The 24,084-nt window shown below is 42.5% G+C and overlaps 1 protein-coding gene across 1 annotated transcript in view; it reads left to right on the top strand.

The window, feature by feature from the left end:
- PIEZO2 (piezo type mechanosensitive ion channel component 2) overlaps positions 1–24,084 on the top strand; it is a 1,150,823-nt gene that overhangs the window by 1,064,702 nt on the left and 62,037 nt on the right. The window contains exons 44-48 of the mRNA XM_086964934.1: positions 5,214–5,361; positions 5,884–6,098; positions 7,872–8,030; positions 10,708–10,855; positions 23,781–23,969. Of these exons, the coding sequence (XP_086821060.1) occupies positions 5,214–5,361; positions 5,884–6,098; positions 7,872–8,030; positions 10,708–10,855; positions 23,781–23,969 (859 nt within the window). The remainder of the gene's footprint in view (positions 1–5,213; positions 5,362–5,883; positions 6,099–7,871; positions 8,031–10,707; positions 10,856–23,780; positions 23,970–24,084) is intronic.

Genomic DNA, 24,084 nt, shown 5'->3' on the forward strand with positions numbered 1-24,084 from the left:
GTGGGTGCTTGCGGAGAAGATGGGGTCAAGCGTGTAGCCGGCAGAGTAGGTGGGTGCTGTGATGAGTCCAAGGTTGGCGAGGTTGTTGATCAGGGTGGTGGAGTTGGTGTCATTGTTGTTCTCAAGGTGGAAGTTCAGATCCCCGAGGAGGATGTAGTCTGTGGAGGCTAGGGCGCGTACTGAAGAAGTCGGCAATGGACTGTGGTCGGGGCCCGGGGGCTCTGTAGGTGAGGGTTCCTCTGAGGGTGGTGTTGGGATCGGTGTGGATCTGGAAGTGCAGGTGTTCGGCGTGCTGAGGGTGTTGTCGGTTTTGGCCGAGACTCTGAGGGAGTTCCTGTGGATGATGGTGATTCTTCTCCTGTTATTAATTATTAACACAAGGAGGTTCCCCTGAAATGTATTACAGGGAGGGGGGTAATCATATTCAAAAGAAATTTTGTATCCCTGTTGTGTGAAAAGCAGATTTCATTCGCTGAGTTTGTCATTAATAGAAATGGTCTAACTTCAGTGGGGTCTAACTATCTATACCCATGTCAATTAGAGACACATAAGGCAAAGTGGACAACTGAACCAATGAATAGATTGAAACCTTAAGTAAATATATCAAGCACAAAGTAATTATAAAAAAGGATCCAAGAATTTATTTGTACCTCCCAACCGGGTTACAATCTAAAACATAATCAATAACAAAAATTTAAAAAAGGTTTAAAAACAACCACCATTGGTGGCAATACAATGTAATTTTCAAGCAGTCAAAGTTAAAATAGTTGACGCAGCGTTTCGGTGCTTTTTGGTTCTTGACACCTTCTTCAGGACATTAAAAACATTTGACTCCGTATCTGTGATTTTGACAGGAATTGTTTGAAGCGTTTCAAATTACTTCCAATCTGTTGCGACTTTCTCAGGAATTTCATATTTCATTAGTCTCTAACCACAGAGCTAGAATCTTCTGTGTGCACGGAGGGGCCACCGTCTGCTGTGGAGGGGAAGTGGTTTTTCCTAGATCTTTAGACCTGGTTATATGTAGAGTGGTTCTTATTATGCTCTATGCTTCATTGGCATAATGTAAATTTTGATGATTCTTAAGATCCTTTCTTCATTGATGGAAGAAGAAATCTTGTAATAAAATTTGAAACGCTTCAAACAATTCCTGTCAAAATCACAGATATGGAGTCAAATGTTTTTAATGTCCTGAAGAAGGTGTCAAGAACCAAAAAGCACTGAAACGCTGCGTCGACTGTTTTAACTTTGACTGCTTGAAAATTACATTGTATTGCCACCAATGGTGGTTGTTTTTAAACCTTTTTTAAATTTTTGTTATTGATTATGTTTTAGATTGTAACCCGGTTGGGAGGTACAAATAAATTCTTGGATCCTTTTTTATAATTACTTTGTGCTTGATATATTTACTTAAGGTTTCAATCTATTCATTGGTTCAGTTGTCCACTTTGCCTTATGTGTCTCTAATTTACATGGGTATAGATAGTTAGACCCCACTGAAGTTAGACCATTTCTATTAATGACAAACTCAGCGAATGAAATCTGCTTTTCACACAACAGGGATACAAAATTTCTTTTGAATGTGATTCTTCTCCTGTTCCATTGGTGCGGTCCCTGCGGGTGATCTTGTAGCCGTCCGGGATGGCTATGGCGATGTCTGGTGCCAAGGAGGGGATCAGCCAGGTCTCCGTCAGGAAGGCGACGTCTGGGGACGTTGAGTCGAGTAGATCCCAGAGTTCAACGGCGTGTTTGCTGGCTGAGCGGGAGTTGAGAAGAATGCATCTCAGGTGGTTGGGTTCATTCGTGGTGGGTGGATTGGTGGGTCCGCTGATGGTGAAGCTGCAGCACCAGCAGGAGAATGGTCCTTTGGTGCGCTTCGGGGCTACCAGGAAGCAGTTGTGCGCTCGTCCGGTGTTGAGTGCATGGAGGGTGTTGGTTTTTTAGCGGAGATGGGCGTCGGGCGTTCGTGGAGGCCAGTGCATCTGGCGTTGGGCACGGTCCAGGTGCGGACAGGCGCAGACGGGCTTGGCTTAGGCACGTCAGCGGCGTGCCCATTGCGAGCGGCCGCCATATAAGGGGAGGTGGTAGGGAGGAGCAGCTGGGAGGCAGGAGCGGGGAAGCGAATGGCCGAGCAGGGGGGCAGGGCCGCAGGGGACGCAGTGGCGGGAAAAAGGAGGGCAGAACGGGATACAGAAACAAGAAAGGGGGTACAACAAAACAATAGTGCAAAAACAGTGAAAAAGAATATAAAAGCAGGAGGAAAAACGACTATTAGCAGTGCAGGGGCAGAAGCATTACTGCAGGCTGACAGAACAAGGGGCCAAACGAGCACAGAGAGCGTACGGCCTCGAACCCTCAGGCCAGTGGCAGCAGCGGGCTCTGGGGCAGCGACACACAGGTGGTGCTGTGCGGCGTGGGGAGCGACCTGCCTGAGGACAGGGGTTGAGTGTCATAGAGACTCAGAAATATGCTTTGGGCCTGATTACGATCTTGGCAGAAGGGATACTCCATCACAAATGTAACGGATATCCCGTCCGTCAAATTACAGACCATGCACCATGTTGCAAGGGTACATGCATTGCAGGAAGGATTGTTTTTGTGCAGGGACACCTTCCTGCGCAAAAGCAATCCTTAGTGGCTTTTTCAATCAATCAATCAATCAATCAAAGCATTTGTATAGCGCTCTACGAACCCGGAGGGTCTCAAGGCGCTTGTGGAGGGGGGGGTCCGCTACTGCTCGAACAGCCAGGTCTTGAGTTTCTTCCTGAAGGCGAGGTGGTCTTGGGTCAGGCGGAGGTGGGTGGGGAGGGAGTTCCACGTCTTGGCGGCCAGATAGGAGAAGGATCTTCCTCCCATTGTGGCTCTTTGGATGCGGGGGATGGCGGCGAGGGCGTGGCTGGGTGATCGAAGCTGGCGGGTGGGAGTGTAGAAGTTGAGGCGGTCGTTGAGGTATCTTGGGCCTTGGTTGTGGAGAGCTTTGTGTGCGTGGGTGAGGATTCGGAACGTGATTCTCTTGTTGACGGGGAGCCAGTGCAGGTTTCTTAGGTGTGCAGAGATGTGGCTGTGTCGGGGGATGTCCAGGATGAGTCGTGCTGAGGCGTTCTGAATCCGCTGAAGTCTTTTCTGGAGTTTTGCAGTGGTTCCAGCGTAGCGGGAGTTGCCGTAGTCCAGTCGGCTGGTGACGAGGGCCTGGGTGACCGTCTTCCTGGTTTCGGTAGGGATCCACCGGAAGATGTTCCGTAGCATGCGTAGGATGTTGAAGCATGACGACGAGACGGCGTTGACTTGTCTGGTCATGGAGAGGGAGGAGTCCAGGATGAAGCCCAGGTTGCGTGCGTGGTCCGTTGGTTTGGGTGCGCTGCCCAGGGCAGGGGGCCACCAGGAGTCGTCCCAGGCGGATGGCGACGATCCCAGGATGAGGACTTCCGTCTTATCTGAGTTCAGTTTCAGGCGGCTGTTCATCATCCACTTGGCTACGTCTTTCATCCCTTCGTGTAGGTTGGTTCTGGCGGTGGCAGGGTCGTTGGTGAGGGAGAGGATCAGCTGGGTGTCGTCAGCGCAGGAGATGATGTTGAGGTTGTGTTGGCGTGCGATGGCCTCAAGGGGGCTCATGTAGATGTTGTGGGGCTGAGTGATGATACTTGTGGTACGCCGCAGATGACTTCGGTGGCTTTTTCAATTGAAAACACATTTTTGGGGTAAATAGTTCCAAGTTAAGTTTCAAAGAGCCAGAATAATACTAGCAACAGGCATATTGAAATTATCATACAGACAAATGGGAAGAGAATGTCTCCTTGAGGCACACCAAATGTAAGTTAAAAAATATAAGAATGCTCAGAAAACCCATACTTGTTGACCAGTATCTAACAATATAAATGCATACTTGACAAGCAGCTGCAGCCTGTGCAGGTAAGAGCGATGAGGCCAAGTGGGGGGGGTTTTGACAGACGGCAAGGAAAAACGAATAATGTATTTAGGTTTCCCTCTTAATCTTCCGTCGGAATCCCCCCACCCTGCCCCACTGCCCCACTGCTCTTACCTGTACGGGCCACAGATGTTGATAAGCAGTGTCTAACAATCTGACTGTTACCAAGAACCACAATAATATTTATGTCAGACCCTTCTTAGAGCTGCTGTGCTGCTTAAAGGACTCAACTAGACTGCTTTTCTGGATGAACTGCTGCCTGCTTGTTGCCCTGCTGCCTGCTAATCTGTGACTCTGCTGAAGGAGAGCTGAACTCTGCCTTCGATACAAAGTGATCTCCAAGAGTTTGCTGGCTTGCCTCCTGTTTTCTGAAGTCTCAGGGACACAGAAGAATTCCTGCAATTCTTCTGATGCTGTTAGACTCTGCCTTCTGTGAGTCCTACCCTTACCTGAGATGCCCCCCCAGTTCTATACCTCAGAAGTGGGTGCTACAGCAGTCTTCCTACAAAATCAATGCATCTCTTACCTGCGTGTAGCAGAAGCGGCATATCAACCTAGTTGCGGGAATTAAATCAGTGGCATTGCCTCAGAACCAGCGAGTTGCCTTCAGCGATCGACGTAAAGGACTGCGTGTAGCCTCTGTTGCAAGCTTGGTAAGATGAAATTATCCCCTTGACTGTGTGGTAGATTCCGTTGCATCGCTCAATGCCTCTTGATTCCGGCACCCATCTTCAGAACTTCAGTGCATGGAGACGATTGATCCATCCTGCATCTACGGGGATACCTTCCTGCACAATAACAATCCAAAGAAGCATGTTCCTAATTCTGTGTGTGCTGCAGAATGCAGCATATGTAGAAAGTGGAAATAACGAGGAGATATGAACATATTTCTCCTCATTACACCCTTGGTCGATCTGGGAAAGTGCCAAAATCCATGGGGGGAATGCGTAGGAACGCCCACACTTCATGGGTAGATTTGGGGGAATGCCTTCACAATGCAGGGTAACACAAGGCAGTGATTTGTGCTGCCTTGCATTACTCTGGATTTACTAAGCCACGCAGAGCCAGGCAAGGTGGCTTTGTGCAACTTAGTAAATAGCACTTAAGCCCCTGAATTGCCATGTGTCGCATTGCATGATGCAATGGCAACCCAAAAGATTAGTAAGTCTGGGCCTCAATTCTCAAATGCTGCCTTTGAGCTTTGTAATTCAATGTGCAAAAACTATTAGCCTGGTTGAATCTAAATGAGTTTGTTTTCCATCTTGACCATGTGATTGTATCTTTCCAGGACTCTCCAAGTTTACATACCCATTCGGCAATTTTTCTACAACCTCATTCACCCAGACTACAGTGCAGTTACCGATGTTTATGTTCTGATGTTTCTCGCTGATACTGTGGACTTCATCATCATTGTGTTTGGGTTTTGGGCTTTTGGGGTAAGTAGAGGACTAGTGTAGACTTTTAATGCATATATGATAAACAAATCTAATGAGGGAACGAATTCAGGGGCATTTAGAATACTTGAAAATTGTCATTGGATATAGTCAGCAAATATATCAATTCCTTGCCATCTCATGAATCCCTGTTGTTACAAAACAATCCACAATTGGCAATTTATAAAGGCTGTTTGTCTAGACCTTTATTAAAAATGCATTGATTAGTATTCGGAAAAAGTTACAATTTAGATTTCGCAGAGCGTACGTAAATGGACAATTCAATTTTTCTTATCACTGAACGCTAGAAGATAATATGTGCTAAGCACTCAAAATGTTGTCTTTTAAATGCTCTGAGGCACAATGAGATGAATCGGTTTACTTATGATATCACAATTTGGTACAGAATAGACCTAGATTGTGTGGTCTCAAAGTTGCTTCTCCTTCTTTGATTGTCAGTTCAATTGCCTAAATCCTTCTTAACCTCCTTCCATGCCATCTTGCTTTGTATACTTATCTGCACAGAAACACTCAGCTGCTGCAGACATTACATCTTCCCTCTCAGAAGACCAAGTACCCGAAGCCTTCCTGGTGATGGTGCTCATTCAGTTTGGGACTATGGTGGTGGACAGAGCTTTATACCTCAGAAAAACCGTCATGGGGAAAGTCATCTTTCAAGTTATCCTTGTGTTTGGAATACATTTTTGGATGTTCTTCATACTGCCTGGCGTCACGGAAAGGTACAAATCTATCACATGTGGGAGAGAAGGAATCAAATGTTAAGGCTTGTTGTCCATTGTCATTAAAACGCCTGTGCAGGTCGTTTAATCTGGCATATTCTCCCAACTATTATTTATGGTGGTAGATCTCCCCTTAAATAGACTCTTTTCGAACATTCCTGGGGCCTCATTTATGAGGCTGTGCGTCACTTTTACGCCGCTGGTGCGTCACTTTTTGTGACGCACCAGTGGCGTAAAAAATGCGCCTTGTTGCGCCATATTTACAAAGTGACGCATCTAGGTAGATGTGTCAATTTGTAAACCCCTGCGCCACATTCTACCTGCGCAAGGTATAATGTAGGCAAGGGGGGCGTATTGATGCAAGAAAGGTCGTAGTAGTGACACAGTGAAATCTATGAGAATTCACTGTGTCACTTCTAGGGCGCCGTTGCGTCAAAATCTTGTGCCTGCCTCACAGCAGGCGTAAGACTGATGCAGGCCCTTTCACATGGGGCTTGCCCCATGTGAAAGGACGCATTGCTGGAGTTAGGTCACTTTTGTGAAACACTCCAGCAATGCGTCACTTTTACTCTTACAGATACGTCAGAAATACTGACGTATCTGTAAGTCCTTGCGCAGTTTTCTCGCAGCGATGCGTCACTTTTCATAAATGAGGCCCCTGGTACCACAAACTGAAGTATTCACTTTCATTATTACTGTAGTTGTTGCAGTTAGATTGACCAACTATCCAACTGTGCATACAACGTACATTTAATTCATTAAATGGACTCAAATGACCAATAGTCAGTTTTAAACATGCTAATGTGTGCTATATCTATCTTCATGTAAACTGTAGCAGATGTTTCAATTATTTCTTGCAAATTGTATTTTTCTCACTAGTATTTTGGGGCTATAATAATGAGCATGGTAGTGTCATAAATGTGGAGATTTTAACCCAAATTGTCTTATCGTGTCTCTCATGATATTTGAAACAAGGGTTGTTTCTGCCACTGAAAAATATACATCTATTCATCTATTTACTGGTGATTTTCAAATGCCAGCTGTGAGTGTGAGAACAGTCTATAAACGCTCAGGCACAAACTAGGCTTAGTGTGCCAAATAGAGACAAGTTCCATTTGGGCTACATAAATGATCGAAATCAGCTTCCTGGTCCTTTGAGGAGTGTGTCACACAACCAATCAGGGCATTCAGGCTGAATGCTTGGCAATGATTCTCAGGGAAACTTTTTAGAGGTACATCTGGAATTCAGAATCAGTGAAATTCACAAAGATATTCTAGAATAGGCTCTTGGGGTTGATGTCTGCTTTCTCTGATGTCCATAGCAACAATGTGAGTGTAAAAGTTGATCCAATGACTAGGGCAATCAATAACCATTTAATGCTTTATGACCACATGAGCGGTCCCAAGTCTTTGTCCCATTTCCTCGTGAATCTCAGGACAGGGAATTACCCATTTGCTGTCCTTGAAATTTACAGGGAATCAAACATGGACTTTGTGAATTCAAAGACATTATTGAGTCCCGATAATATAGGCTCTCGTGAAATGATAAAGTAGTCTATCACGATGAAAGAGGAATACCACAAGTGTGGTGGAATCTTAACCATGGCTGCAATCCGATGCTACTTTATTAATCGAGCGCAAGCATACAGAATTGTAAACAAAATGCCGTGTGTTTTATACTTGGATATATTATAGAAAAGGGGTAAGTTAACACTGTCGGTCATGAATAGTGGGACATTAGACTGTAACACCTTTATTTTGTTTGTCTTTCAGAAAATTTAGCCAGAACACAGTTGCCCAGCTTTGGTATTTTGTTAAATGTCTCTATTTTGGATTGTCTGCCTACCAAATCCGTTGTGGCTACCCTACCCGCGTTCTTGGCAATTTCCTTACGAAGAGCTACAATTATGTCAACCTGTTCTTATTCCAAGGGTAAGTGAAGGATGGCGTACACACCAGCATGTCTGTCAGTTCATTGGGTTCTGCTCTTCAAGAAAAAGTTAAGAGTAAAACATAAAAGCGTCCTTTAGCAATATTTGGTAACGTGATATTCCAAAGTTTTTATAGACTTTATAAGATTGGAAGGACAACTGTTGAGGCCTAAATGTCATTGCAGATCCATGTTTTAAGAGTGCATGCAAGTGGTGCATATATATTAATAGCCTTCAATACAATCTTTGACCGCCAGAGATACTCTTCATTTTGCTGAGTACTAATCTCTAACATTTAAAACAATGCTCATGTCACAATGAAAATTAATTTCTTGGTACACAATGGGCTTGTCATATATGAAGTCTTGGAGGAAGAAGGGTCGTCTTCTTTTTTCATTCAGAATGGTGTTATTTCTGCTCTTATGAAGTTGCAGAGCTTAATTTGAGGCAGTGTTTGCCGGTGCTCTGCTCTGGCACTTAATTATTAACACTGGCAGCTATGACATTTCACGACATAATAGCTCTGTGTGTCTATTTCTTAGGTGAGCACTTCATCAGAGAGTTTAACAATTCAATATACAATACAATGAATACTACCTGTGCTTCCAGGCCATTCTTACAGCTTTGGTGGGCCTGGAATTGTCCAAATTGTCAAACCTGTGGCAATGCGACTACACGTAGTTGTGTTGGTACTGCCATTTGGCAGTGCTAGCAGGGGCAATGGAGGTACAAGCTGAAGTGGCCTACTGAGAAATACCTTCGGCCTACCACTTACATTAGTACAATTTAGGCACTGCGAATATATGTTGTTATAGACCTGCCACGCATTTTGGCATGCTGTATTTACAATGGGTCACTTGTTGCTGGACAAAAAATACTGAAAGCAAATTGTAAAGATTAGTCAAGCCAGGCAACAGAACATACCTGGAAGCAAAGAAAACTGCGATTCCGCAGAGTAACATTAAAGAATATGCAGAAAAGATGAATGTGGACCGGTAAATATGATCTGTTAACCTCTCCCTTTGGGACAAAATATGCACTTATATATATTTCCATTATATGTGCTCAAACGTCTTTAAACTGGTAAATCGAATTTTTAGGAGGTAAGAAAGCAACATTCTTCTTGAATCATAAAGAGGGATTTTTCTTGCGATCGACTTTGGCTTTCACGATGCAGGGCTCAACATTAAACTTCCTTCAAAATTTTGCAGAAATGACAGGCCTGGTACCATTTTCTGAAAATGTTAAATAGTCTGGATATAGGGAGAAGAAATGCTGCAGGCAAAGCTTTGGTTCATCTTTACCGTAAATCTTATGCAGCAGTAAGATGGTTCCAGAGACCTTAGAGACTTCTTAGACATTAGCGAGAAATTTGCAATAATATCTGTTCTAGAGAGGAAACAAATACCTATTCCACAGAACTGCATCATATGTTTTTTATTTTATACCCTTTGTTATTCTCGTGGTGATACTGGTAATTTCTGAATGCAAATAGATAATAAAATGTCACCCCCCTTTTAGTGAGGACCAATAGTTTCTCATGGATAGTAAATATTGCAAGAGATGATACTGAATTTTATTGCTCACTTTGCTAAATGAAATAGTGAACTTGGAATCGCTGTTACAGTACAAAATACAACTTGAATATCAGAAGGTGTGTACTGGTAGAGATTAGCTTAATCTGGCTTCTTCACGATTAGTAAAGTTTTAGTGGGTAGTGAAATGGTTCAGCTTCAAGTTCGTTTGGTTCATATGTATGTTACTAACCCCGCCCGCCAAATCACCCCGAGACTATAAATACCGAGGTGCTAAGGAAAATCATAAAACATTTACCTAAGATATCTAACAGCTCTTTTCTCATCATCTCTTCCCAAGTTGACTTCCTCCAGGATAGGTATTTGTCTGCATTGCTGGTATATACATCTCCATGTCAATTGTGAGAAATTGAAGCACCCTGTTCAATGAGCGGTCTGAATAGGCCTACATTGATTTATTTTCTTACTTTTGGGATGTGATTATGTCAAAAATTTCAGAACAATGGCTGACCAACATCCAAAGTTAATGCAGCCGGAAATACTGGACTTCGGTCAAGATTGTTTTCCCTCAGTCTTCTGAAGGAAATTCTTTTTGGGGCATGTGAGCACTTTCTTAAACAAACCTGCTTGTTAGAATGATACAGTGGTAATTGTTTAAGAAAATTAGAAATCTGGTCATTTTTTGTTGGAGTCCTTCCTCATTCTCACAATAATGTGCGCCCCTGTTTTGGATTGATATTTTAATTTTCAAGCCATCTTTAGAACTGATTGAATTTGAAATAATTATAGAATTAGTAACTTTTTTGAAGACATCTCACTGGGTCAACCCGAAACTCAGTAGTCAACACTCATTCATGCCTGTCCTATCTTTTTTAAGTGTGGAGTTCATCTTCCCGACACTGAGTCTCTACGGTCATAAAGTTCCTATAAAATTGTTTGTGTGTGAATACCGAAAAAGAGTAGTCTTAAACGTTTGTGTAAGTTTGCCTTTGTGAATCTGGTCCTCAGTCTTAGCCATGGTCAGATCTGCGCTTCTTCAGAGTCAGCTGTAGGATTTCAAAGTTCACAGTTACGATTTACAACTAACCTTGCAATTGAAAAAAATATTCATGCTCTGTTTTAATCTATAATTTTTCTCAACAGGTTCCGCCTGGTTCCATTCTTGACTGAGCTCCGAGCAGTGATGGACTGGGTCTGGACTGACACCACCCTCAGTCTTTCTAGCTGGATCTGCGTAGAGGATATTTATGCACATATATTTATTCTAAAGTGCTGGCGCGAGTCTGAAAAAGTAAGACGATTGATATACACATTTGTTTGTGTGGGTGCTCATCTGTGGCAGCTGACAGGGAACGTGGGAGGTGCCCGGGCGTTGGGCGAATGGAGGAGGTGTGTAAAAAAAACTATAAAAAACACGTATCTTTTGGCGGCTGACGGCTCTACTCCGGCGCTCCTCTTCCTCGTGAGTCCCAGAAGGAGGAATCCTGCCACAACGCTGCAATGCAGTGTTGAGATTGGTCTGAGTGTCATAGTTTGGAGCTCAGACAGGGTTGGGAGGCTGTGCATGTTCCCCACCAGGCTGTGCATTACAGCCTGGTGGGGAACATGCAAAATGTGCATAACTGTTTGGCCTGCCCAAGATGGCCAGCCAAACAGTCATGCGCACTTAGAGTGTGCCATCACTCCTCTCCATGTGACACCAACCCCGCCCGACCTAACCCAGCTCCGTAGCTCCCAAAAATAATTTTTTACCTTTTTCCACAGCTCTGAGAACAGTGAGGCGATGCTCCTCCACCTTAGCGGAGGAGCTGCCACTAGAGCTCATGTTTCTAAATGTCACTAAATGGTATATTAAATGTATTTTTACTACTGAAATCTAGAATGTAAAAAGGTTTATCTATAACACATCCTCAGAGAAAAAATAGCTGCAGTTAATGTAGTTGCAGAAGAGTCTCCCTGATTGTCCAGATACTTGGCATTGCCGCTCTCATTTCCTGAAATGACTCCCTGTTGGCTGGTTGCAATAGGAATGGCCAACTTGCTAAAAACCCTAATATGTAATACTACAACCCTATGCATGTTCAGTGATGCAATCCATTAAATGGCCATTAGTGGAGATGTAAAGTCTGGACAAATGTTGATGACTGTGGAATCACTCCCATTGGGTTCCCTGACAAAATATCTAAACCACAAATATCTTAGGACATAAATATAGTGTCAAAAATATTGAGCACAAAAATATTGGTATCCTATATTTATAATGTGAATAACATAAATATCGAAAAGCAAAAATCATTATATACTAACATCAAACACAAACATATTGTTTTTTTAATAAAAAATATAGTTTAACATAGTACATATTAAACATATTAAGATTAAACAGTAATATAATGAAAATTAAATATATTTAAATCAAATTAAATATCCGTTTTATAATTATTTCTTTTAAATCAAATATATATTTGTATGTTTATGTAAACATATATGATTTAAAACTATTAAAATAATCTTTATAATGTATGTTACAATGTATTACTTTTTGTAAACTTTAGATAAATAAATATATATGTATGTATATAAATATGTGTATGTATATATGTATATATGTGTATATATATATATATATATATATATATATATAATATGTGCGCGCTCACTCCTTCTCCCAATTAGGTTTCGAAAAAGCACTCACAGTGGTTTTTGTCTTCTTTTCAAGATTTTTATTTCATACAACCAACAGTCAACATCACGGGTTTCGCCTACTGCCTTTTTCTAATGCTTCTTTGTTTCGCGCAAAACAGCAGAATTTTTAAAAATACCAACAATAAGTCATGTGAATCAAATGACAACAAAAATCAACGAAGAACCATTTATCCTCTTTCACAAACGCCATATTGGAACATGTCTCTTATAGCAAAATCCCAATGTCAATGGCATAATAAATATATACATATATAAAATGCTCAATCACCATTATGCTGGAATATATGATACGATTAATTTACGTTTCACAATTCCATTTGCCATATCAAGAAATGAAATTTAGACATAATGGTTGTATAGACAGGTTAGAGCTAATGCATTAGTTATTCCGCCGTATATCGGCGTTAGCACACAGCTGTGCTAGTCCCAACCTTGGAACCACTGCTATGGTTCATGTGTGAATTAAAATCTCGCCATGTATCGGCTTGGCTTTCCCTATAGTTTCTTATTTTCATGCATCATCAACCAATACAACATTTATACATTTCATTGATGTAGTCTTAAATAAACATACTACGAAGGTTTTCAGAATTATACACAGATCCATTCACTTCTTACTTGTCATAGCCTACAATGTTACAGATTTAACTGCCCAGATGTATTGCTAATTCCTCATCTGTATTCATCCTCTTGGGGCTCTTTGTCTCTAGGTCAATTATATATATTGATTCAAGCCTGCGTAACTTTCTGATCCAGTCCCCACCTCTTATAATAGTTGGAATCATGTCTAGACCATAATATCGTAACAGCTCCCTGTCACTACCATGTTTTTCAGCAAAATGTCTTGTGACTGGGTAAGTGCCATCTTTTTTGGCTATCGCCCTCATATGTTCTAATACCCGTATTTGTATTGGATGAATTGTACTACCAATGTATCTCAGTCTGTAAGGACATTCTAAACAATACACTACATAAGTGGTATTGCAAGTGAGAAACTTCTTTATGGTTCTAGACGTCTTAAGGCCTGTCATCTCATATGTCAATGTTCTTTTACTTCCTGCACAGGCCTTGCATTTTCCGCAAGGATAAAACCTCTAAGCTCCTAGGGTTTCCCCAGTGCTGGGTCTAGCTTATAAGTGACTTTGCACTAAACTATCTCTTACCGATCTGGTCTTCCTAAAAGTTATCAAAGGGGCAGCTGGGATATCTTAGCCTATCACACTGTCCATTTTCAAAATATGCCAATCCTTCTTTTAATGTTCCTCAAATCATTGGCTTCATTGGAAAAAGTGGTAATCAGTTTAAACGTATTGTCTCCTGTTTCTGCCTTGTTCTTTTTCTCATTGCAAAGAAGAGATTCCCTCGATATATTTGTAACCCTATTAAGGGTTACATCCAAACAGTCCCTATTATAACCCCTATTGACAAATCTATTTAAGCTGGCTTGTGCAGCTACTTCAAAATCCAAATCCATTGTGCTGTTCCTTTTCAATCTTAAGAATTCCCCATAGGGGATACTCCTGACCAATCTAGGCGAATGGTTGCTAGCCGCATGTAATACCGAGTTACCGGCTGTCGGTTTGCGGTACAATGACACATGCGGTTTGTTTTCAATTACGCTTATTTTCAAATCCAAGAAATTCACTGTGCTTGAGCTTACCTCCCCACTGAACTCCAAATATATATATACTAGCAGCCCGCCCCAGCGTTGCCTGGGGCAGAAGGGGGCTGGGGGCAGCATTTCGGGGCGGGTGTGCACCCAAGCCTGAAATGTTGCCCCCAGCCCCCTTCTGCCCCGGCAACGCTGCCGCAATCCGGAAATGCTGTCCCCAGCACCCTTCTGCCCCAGGCAACAATGGGGCGGGCTGCTTTTTGTATCCTTATGTCACAGAAACTGGCTAGGGTATTTACATACTGTTTATTTCTACACGTAGGCTTACACATGAGACTGTAGGCTTACACATGAGAAGGCAATATATTTAGTGAAATATTGCTGTGGTAATTCAAAATACCCAACGTTTCCGTTTCTTCATGTAACCTTGCCCAGATCGCCTCCCGCCCGTCTCCCGCCTCCCGCCTGCCTCCCGCCTCGCCTTTTCCTTTGCCTAACACACCCGCCCCGACATTGCCCAGACCGCCTCCTGCCTCCCGGCTGCTTCCCGCCTCCCGCCTCGCCTTGCCTTTGCCTTACCTGAGCTGCCGCTCTTCCCCTTGCTCCGTACTTCACCGCCACTCCTCGCTGCTCGTCACCGCTCCTCCCCGCCTGTCGTCATGACGCACGTTGCAGACATCGCTAGGTCGCGGCCAGCGCTACGTCGCGGCCGGTGCTACTTTTAGGGGACTACTTTGTTTTTAAAGTTTAATTTTTTAATCACTACCATCCAATCTTCCAACTATATTTTCGTGTTACTTTTCTTTATCCCTAGCTCACTTCATTCCATTTGCCTCTCTATAATTAGTAGGTCTGGGCAAAATTTTAATTGTGCCAGCATAATTCACGTAATTTTCTGAAATTTTGTAGTATGTATTTTATGCAAAATTCCAGAAATTACGCCATTGCTCCACTTTGCATATGTACCATTCATTTTAAATGTTTACGTAAAATTGTGCAATTCACTGTTAAAATATAGCACAAATGTACGGGTACAATGGAACTTGAGCTGCTGTTGTTCTTGATGCTGTTTAAATGAGTCTTCTTGCCAAAAATTGACACAAGGACACATTTTGCACTAAACTACAGCACAGAATGACAGATTAGCAGTTGTCCAAGTAAGGATCACAATTCTAGTTAGTGTTAGTTAGATACAAACTAAAAGATAACCTATGCTCTCTCTTTGTTAGCTTGGCACATAGCAGTCAGGCTTATCTAAAGAGGCAATGTGTAAATGATTTGTGCAAGTCACAACCACAGTAACACAATGAAAACACCGCAAAATACTCCACACAGGGTTAAAATAATGGATTATATTTTTATGAGTAAATGAAGACCAAAGCAACAAAATACCAATAAGTAGAACCGGAGTTATGAATTTTTAACAATCAAATCCAAATCTAGTGCTTAGAGTCAAAAAGATTGGGGTTACTTGAGGTTGTGCCATACTGTGGTAAATCCAGAAATCAGGCCGAATGTGATGGAGGACCAGTCGGCTACAAGACTCACGCAGGTCCCGCTAAAAAATACTTTTGATGGAGCAAAGCGTTGATGTTGAATTCTCGTGCATTGGTTCCGATCTGTGCAGGTGATGAAAAACCCCTTTATGATACAGGCACTGTGTTGTTGTCTAGCTGCGCTGTCCGTCGTTGCTAAGCTGTGCTGTCCATCGAAGATGATGGCGTCGATCTGCTCCTGCATCAGCGGCGACGGATCTAGATCTAGAGAGCAGAAATCACCTTTCAGGGGCCCAGTACTGGATTGGCACCACTTGGTAGTACAGGACTACCATATGGTCCAAGTGCTCATGCAGAGTAGAATGAAGTCTTTGTTGACCCTGAGACTTCAAAACAGGGGGCAAGTCAGCAAGCCCTTGGAGTCACCCTTAGTTCCAGTGAGATGGGTCCAGTCCTTGTCCTCAGCAGGGCAGAGATCAGCGTGCAGCAGGGCATCACAGCAAAGCGGAAAAGTAGTTCTTCCAGAGCAACAGTAAAGCAGAGTGGAACTCCTTGTAGCACAGCAGTCTTTACTCCTGGCAGAGTTCTTCACAGTCTAGTAATGTATTGTATTGTCTTGGTAGAGTCAGAGACACAGTACTTATAACCAAATGTGCCTTTTAAGTCAGGGGGGTAGTTTCTAAGCAGGCCCTTGAAGTGCACAGGTCACCTTTCATCCCAGCCCTGTCTACCAGGCTATCTGTAGGGGGTAATCCGCCCTTTGGGTGGGAAACAAGAAGCTACCTATTCAGGTGTGTCACCCTTCCTGTCCAGAAAGAGCTATCAGAAAGCAGATGAATGCAGAAGAGATCTCTGTCACACCCACCCTTCCTGTGTTTGTGGCTGTCTAGAGGGAATGCACAAAGTTTCGAAGTCACCCACTCCAGATGCGTATTGGAGGCAGGCTGCAGACACACAGAGCTAGGTTGGGAGCAGAGAAATTTCCACTCTCTGAAAGTGACATTTCTAATATAGTAATGTTAAATACACCTTTACCAGTAAAAAGGATTTATCACTCCCATTTCAAAAATATGAAACATGATGCAGCTACTCCTTTCTAATCAGAAATTAGAGCTTGAATGTTTTAAGGAATACCCAATGCTACCCTATGAGAGGGGTAGGTCTCACAGTAGTGAACAACAAATGTAGCTGTTTGTGACTAAAGGACGACCTTTTAATTACACAGAACCCTGCCCTTACCTAGGGCCTACCTTGGGGTGACATATGTAATAAAAGGGGAGGTTAAGGCTTGGCTAGTGGTTTTAAATGCCAAGTCGAAGTGATAGTAAACTGCACACATTAGCTTTGCGATGGCAGGCCTGATACAAGCTTGAAACGCTGCTTGTGGGTATATGGCATACCACTGTACAAGGGACTTATAAGTAAATTAAATATGCCAATCACGGCTACATCAGTGTCGCCATATTTAGGGGAGAAGCACATGCACTTTAGCACTGGCTAGTAGTGGTAAAGTGCTCAGAGTCCTAAGACCAACAAAACAATACAGCAAAAAAGAGGATGAAAGCAGGCTAAGACAATCAGCAATGTGTAGAAGGCTCCCACATCATGGCCCTCCTCAGAGAAGTGCAATATCAATGCAGTAGTGCACCAGCTGTGCAGCTTTCTCCAGGTGCGGCCTGTTAGTGTTGAAGGATTACAGTAGTCAGACAGTCCCAGCAGCTGTGCGAGTTTTCACAACAGTGACCTGTAAATAAATTCACTAGTGCTCTCGGATTGAGTTCTTATTTCCAACAATTTCCTGTCCTTGCCTTTGGGCGCCAGGTGTGTTACATTTTTCTCACTACAACCTCGGAGGCTCCTCTAATGAAACAAACGGAAAAATGCCTTAAAAAAATGCACAATCTACACCTTACAATCATAGGAAGGTGCAATCTAATCAAAATGGTATATCTTCCTAGATTTTTATATTTTTTCAGAACCATTTGCTTGAATTTTGAACCACTTTTATTTAAGGAAATCGATAACATTTTTTCTCGCTTCATATGGAGCTATGGGAAAATACGAAGATCCAATAGATTTATTACCCTACCAAAAGAACGAGGAGGTTTGGCACTCCCAAACCTTAAAACCTACTGGTGGGCGACAATACTTAAGTATAGTAGCCAGCTGCTCAGGAATAATCAGGACGATCGCTTAGAAAGATCTGTTCCCAACCCTCAGGAACTTATTCTTGGCAATCAAGCAAGCGCACACTTGTGGCGACTGACTTATGACTGCCATTTTAAGAAAGTACGCTTCATAACTTTAAAGGGTATCTACGCTGCCTGGAATGACATCCGTAAACATTTAGGGCTAGGCCGGTACTCATACTATACTACTTTTATAGGCAACAACAACCTCCCGGATATCTTTTCTGACATGTGTATGACACGGTGGACCAGACTTGGTATAATCCAAGTCGGTTCTCTTTATGAGTCAGCTGGTCTGGCCTCATTCGAGTCTCTAAAACACAAATATGGCCTAGAAAATAGGGACTTCTTCAAATATTTACAGGTCAGGGACTATATCATGAAAAAGGGGGGGGGTAGGGTAGCTCTTCAGAAAAACGAGCTAATAGAATCTATTGTTCATTGTAGCAAAGTAAAAATTGGGGCAATATACACCAAGTTAACCACTGGATTCCCGGATGATATGGACAAACACATAGATAATTGGCAGAATAAACTCGGAATCTCAATTATACCCATCCAGAACGCATTCCAGCTATCCCAATCAATACTAATGTCTTCAAAACTGCAAGCACAATTCTACAAAACTTTTTTTCTTCTATACCATACCCCCTATATGCTAGCTAAATGGAGTACAGGTAAAGGGACATTTTGTCCGAGATGCATGATGCCTGAAGTAGATCTAATACATATGTTTGCTACTTGCGGGGCACTATGTACCATCAGACGTGAGATATCCACCTTTTTCTCTGAAATATTTGAATCAGAAATTGTCATTACAACACCGGAAATAATATTGGGGTTTGACAGTGCGAACCACCCAGATAACATGAAGGGACTTCTATTTGTCTCCATGGCGGTGCTTCGAATCTGTCTTGCCTCTTCTTGGCTGGATAATGTCCCCCCATCTTTCCAACAATGGCAGGCCAGATTACTCTCAGCCTATAGCTTGGAAAAAGCAATATACAGCAGGAAGGGTGTCAAAAAGAAAAAGAAGGGTTTAGAAATTTGGTACCCACTTACACAATGGATCGAAGGTCTTGGATAGTAATTTAACTCCATTTTTTTTAATTTTATTTTTTATTTATTTATTTATTTTTATTCATTACTTAAATGCAAATGTTTATAGTCTTGTCTTAAGGGTATAGTTACTCGTCATGTTTAGTTAGTCGATGTTAGGCGATATGATCAATAATATCGTGCAATCATGCCTGTATTTGAGTGGGTGGAGGGTGGGGGGGGGGGGGGGGGCTCCTAAATGTTTTGAAAAAAATACAACCTCGGAGGTTTCTAGGAGAAGGCAGTGTGAACCTCATTCCCACATTCAAGGACATTGGTGTTTTTCTGAATTCAAAGGAGTCTCCTTCATTTATTTGACAAATACTGATGTTATTGTCGTGACAGAAGCCAGGCGGAAATCCATGCAGCTCAGAAAAGAGTAGGTGTCTCTTTCGTTCTCTATCTGTTTTTTAATTCAACTGACTGTACACTAAGGCCTGGCAAGGGTCAACGTGTGGGAATGGCTTTGGCCCTAAATTCTACACACTGAATATGCAACTTAGAGAGTGTTAGAAATGGGAGCAACTAGTTAGCAGTAGTTTGCACCCTGTCCAAGTAGAGACCCTTCCTTCTAGTCAGGATAACAAAGTTACACACCCAGATAACCTCTGCTCACCCCCTAGGTAGCTTGGCATGAGCAGTCAGGCTTACCTCAGAGGCAATGTGTAAAGCATTTACACACTTTCTTACCACCACTGATACACACCCATTTACACAAACCATTGACACCCAAAAAACATATGAACATAATGTGTGCTTCTGCAATTTAAACAAGGGGTACATTGCCTATTCATTTACACTCTTGATACACATACTGTTCACGCTCATCATTCGTGAATAACATTGAAGGCGAGTTGTTTCTGAAAAGATCCTTGTGTTGCCTTCTTGTTTGGTGTTTTCTTTAGGTGAACAAAAAGAATTTAGAAGTCTAGAGGCGGTCAAATATATACATTTGTACTCATTATGTATGCTTTGCAAAGAAAAATATTTGGTACGGAAACACATACTTCATTTATAAAATAACTTTAATATATTTTTGTGAGAACTGGGCAAGAGTGTTTTGCATAGCTCTGCTCATTTTTAGTTAAAAAAGTATTTAGGTGTGTGCGGATTGGGCAAACCGATCGACTCTCTTTCCTTTAGAAGCTGCCTATTAAACATGAACAAATTTGAAAAAACATCACTCCAAAGTAGTGGTGCCAAAATTGTAATTCTGCTGCCAGTATTTACAAATGTGACAAGGTTTGTAACTTCATGAATTTATGCAGGTTCTTACCTTGAAAAACTTTGGGCCTCATTTAGAATATTTTGGCGCACGTCAGCGCAGCAAGCCTTCCTGCCACACCGCCATGTGTCAAAATAAAAGAGCAGGAATGACCCCTATCTACAAGATACAGCACATTCCGGTCCTCCACTGCGCCAGTGCACAAAAAGCAGCTGTGCGTCAGTGCAGACACCCCTGTCTCATTTTGCAAGGGTGCCTGTGCTGATGGAATGCATGTTTTTGTGCAGTAAAGGACACCTTCCTGCACAAAAACAATAATTAAAAGCATTTTCCTCTTTCTATGCGTGCATCAGAATGCAGCACTCATAGAAAAAGGAGAAATTAAAATATTTCTCCTTGCTCCTCCTTACGCATCCCCTGGAGAGGTGTAGAATTCTGACGCATTCTCAGGTTTACAAAATGTTGTAAATCTTGGAATGCGTCAAGTTCCATGAATATTGTGTGGGAACACCCACACCAAAATCCATGGAATGCCATTTTGGTGCAGAGTTATGCATGAAAGGGAGACATATTTAAAAGGCTAGGAAAAGTCATGCAGGGTGACTTTACATGGCTGCCAGAGCGTTGGTAGGTCTCCCCCGCCACTCCTCAGTGGCTGGAGCTCTGAAAAAACTGCACTGGCTCCCGGTGGGAAAAAGGATTCAGTTTAAGGCACTCTGCCTTGCCTTCAAAATCCTTAAAACCGCCTCCCCCCTGATGTTGCGCCCCCTCCTGACGGAGTATATTCCTGGGAGGTCACTTCGTTCAGAAGGACAACATCTGGTGGTCATTCCCCGTACCAATCTAGCCAGAATGGGCGGCCGATCCTTCAGCCTGCTCGCTGCCAAGCTCTGGAACAGCCTCCCGGAAACTATCCGTGGCATGCAGGACCTTCTGGCTTTCAGGAAAGCCATTAAAACCCACCTCTTTCAGTAACCGCACCTCTTCTCCTCTGGTGCTCTCTTCTTTTCTGCCTTTAGCTTTGCTCGCAGCGCCGGGACGCCCCTTTGCTGGGGCAGCCGAGCGCTATACAAATCCCAATAATATTAACATTAACATATGGGGAAGTCGATTGCGCTGCTGGCGAGCCAATAAAAGTGATGCCTCTTTGTTTTTGGGGGAAATCTGTGAGCCTTTTCCGAACTATGGGGCTTATTTACAAGCCCCTTATGCAGCTGATGTTTCAATTTTAATATGGGAAAACGTGACACACTGGCAGAGCAAGGGTCTTGCTTATAAGCCCCTTTGTTTGCAGAAGCATAATCCTCCAAAACGAGTAATTGTGCCGTTTTTTCTCCGATATTGTCCCAATCCTTGCCATGTTTTGACCTACTTGTTTTTCTAAAAAACGTCTCAAAGTTCGCATATCTGAATGTAAAAGGTCAAAGCTGTTTGAATTTGTCCCCATTGAAAGTCAACTACAGCTCCATATCTTTAATGTTGTTTGTTTTGCATGGAATTGTTGTGCACTTTCCCAAATACAAATGGTTTTGTCTCACCCTGTGAAGGAATCCTGTCTACTCTGCTGCACTCATTTCCACATTTGCACTCTCTTAGTTTCTCACTCTGAAGTCAGCCATTTGCATCTGTGTCATTTTCTTTCTCAGTATTGTTCGCTCCCTCTCTCTTTCTGCACCATTGTCAATATCCAGACTATTTCTTTTTAGGCCTCTGAGTGGTTCCCTTTCAGGAAAGACATTCAAATATATAGGTTCCAATTTGCATTACTTGCAGATTAAGTTAAGGCTTTTTCCAGTGGGGGCTGGCATGACTCTTGGGTGGAGGGGTGGGAGAGTGAAGGGGGGCGCGGAGGGCGGGGTTGCACAATGAAAAAAAACATATATATACACTTACCTTGATTCCGAGACCCGCATCTCTGCTCCTTGCTCCTGCTCTCCTTGTGGAACTCGAGGAACCGGAAGCCAGGAAGAACAGCCAGGCTCCCATGACCAATCACAATGACGCAATGCAGTGTTGTGATTGGTTTTGAGTGTCCTGGTCCGACGTTTAACCAGGGAATGGGGGACTGGGCATGTTCTCCATGCAGGCTGTAATGCAGCCGGCATGGAGAATGGGGAAAGCACATAACTAGTTTGGGCTGCCCAAGAGGGCCGACAAAACAGTCATTGTGCACTTAGGAGTGGGCAAACCACTCCTCTTCTACCCTGCTCTGAGAGAAGAAAAGCCCCGCCCACCCGCCCACCTGCAAAGGAAATATAACATGATAATAACGCAAAATTATTATCATTTTATATTTCCTTTACTTTACACTGCTCAAAAGCAGTGGGGCGACGTTCCTTCACCATAGCGGAGGAGCTGCCACTGCGTTTTTCTGCCTCCTTTTTCGTTCAGTAATTATACTGAGAAAAATGTTTCCTTTCTTCACCAATGAAAGATGCACCTCTGCTGTTAATTTGAACCAGATTTCATTATGGCAATATCTTGTGCTTAGGTGAGTCTAACTGCTTGATCCAATGGGTCTAGAATTCAGTTGTCAGCTTCTGATGGAGGCTTGTAACTTTGAACTATCTTCTACCTGCTTTGGTCCTTTCTTAGCATTTCTACGGAATAGTGATTCTTTTTTGTAGTGCTATGTGAGGTACATTATTCACTTTTTGGGCCCTGCTCTATGTTTGTTAGGAACACGCTGTTTGAACTCTTCACATACCACTATTCTTTAATTGGCCCTACTCTGTCAATGATAGCAGAAAACATGAATAATTGGTTAGTTTTTGGACCACAATCATTTACACTGTACAAATCCTATGAAAGTATACATGTGTATGTGATTTAGGGCCTGATTTAGACTCTTGCGGATTGTATGCTGTCTGTAAGAGTGGGGAGAACATACCCTCTGCCACCTTGACGGACTACTATCTGCCAGTTTTAGAGATCATCTCTGGCCCAGCGGTCATCTCTGTACTTTGAAAGGAAGTGCCAACACAGTGGTTCCCTTCAAGGTGCAAAACGTTTAGGGGAAGGCTGCCATCGGTTTTGCTGGCCATTTACCAGACTTTTGAACTTTTGTGGTTTTCCGAATCAACCTCCAAGGAGTTTGCTTCTGAAAAACAAAAAAATGAATGGCTTTTTATTTTCCTTACTGCCAGATTTCACTTAGTAATGAGACACAGAAAAAACGAACATTACACTATCCTCTCTAAATAGGGCAGGTTCCTCTAGCAGCTGCTACCCTGTTGAACCATTTGAGAAAGCTATCTGTTGACAGAGCCCCCGCTGGCTTGTGGTCTGACCAGCTCTAAAGGAGGGGGCAGACCAAGAGTTTGCAGGACAGGGTTCTCTGTCGTATCTGGAGTACTCTGTCTGTCAAACTCTAAATTAGTCCCTTAACGTCAATACTGCAGCATGCAACTGACAAGGAACCCTTTGGGTATACGTATTCAATATGAATATCAGATAGATAGATGGATAGGTAGATAGATAGATAGATAGATAGATAGATAAATAGATAGATAAAGAGATAGATAGATAGATAGATAGATAGATAGATAGATAGATAGATAGATAGATAGATAGATAGATAGATAGATAGATAGATAGACTTTATAAGTAAGTTGCTTTTCTCTCTCCTTTAGCTGTCTCTCCCTCACCATTTTTTCTTTCTCTGTCTTTCGCCTTAGCATTGCTTTATGTATTTCCTTTTTTTTAAAATGTTTCTTTTTATACCACTTTCTCTCTTTCCTTAACAAGATTACACTGGGATTCCCACACCTCTGCCTTTGATAGAAACATGCCTTACATTTTACATTGGTATGTTTATACTATTAAATTCATTTGACAACAGGTGCAAAAAACATCAAATAGATTTACTTGTGGTATTCTGTTTCTTACAGAGATATCCTCAGCCAAGGGGCCAGAAAAAGAAGAAAGTTGTGAAGTATGGCATGGGTGGCATGATTGTCGTCTTACTGATTTGCATTGTGTGGTTCCCACTGCTCTTCATGTCCTTAATCAAATCTGTTGCTGGGGTTACGAACAAGCCACTTGATGTTTCAATCAGAATAACTCTGGGAGGATATCAGGTAAACAACTAGAAACATGATTGTCCTTTTTCTCATTGTTCATGAGCTTTATACCACACTGCTGCTTATTACAGACCACACCCCATAGAGTTTATGGGTTATCTATTTCAAGGCT

Source organism: Lissotriton vulgaris, chromosome 4_1, assembly GCF_964263255.1.
Source record: "Lissotriton vulgaris chromosome 4_1, aLisVul1.2, whole genome shotgun sequence".
Lineage (NCBI taxonomy): Eukaryota > Metazoa > Chordata > Amphibia > Caudata > Salamandridae > Lissotriton > Lissotriton vulgaris.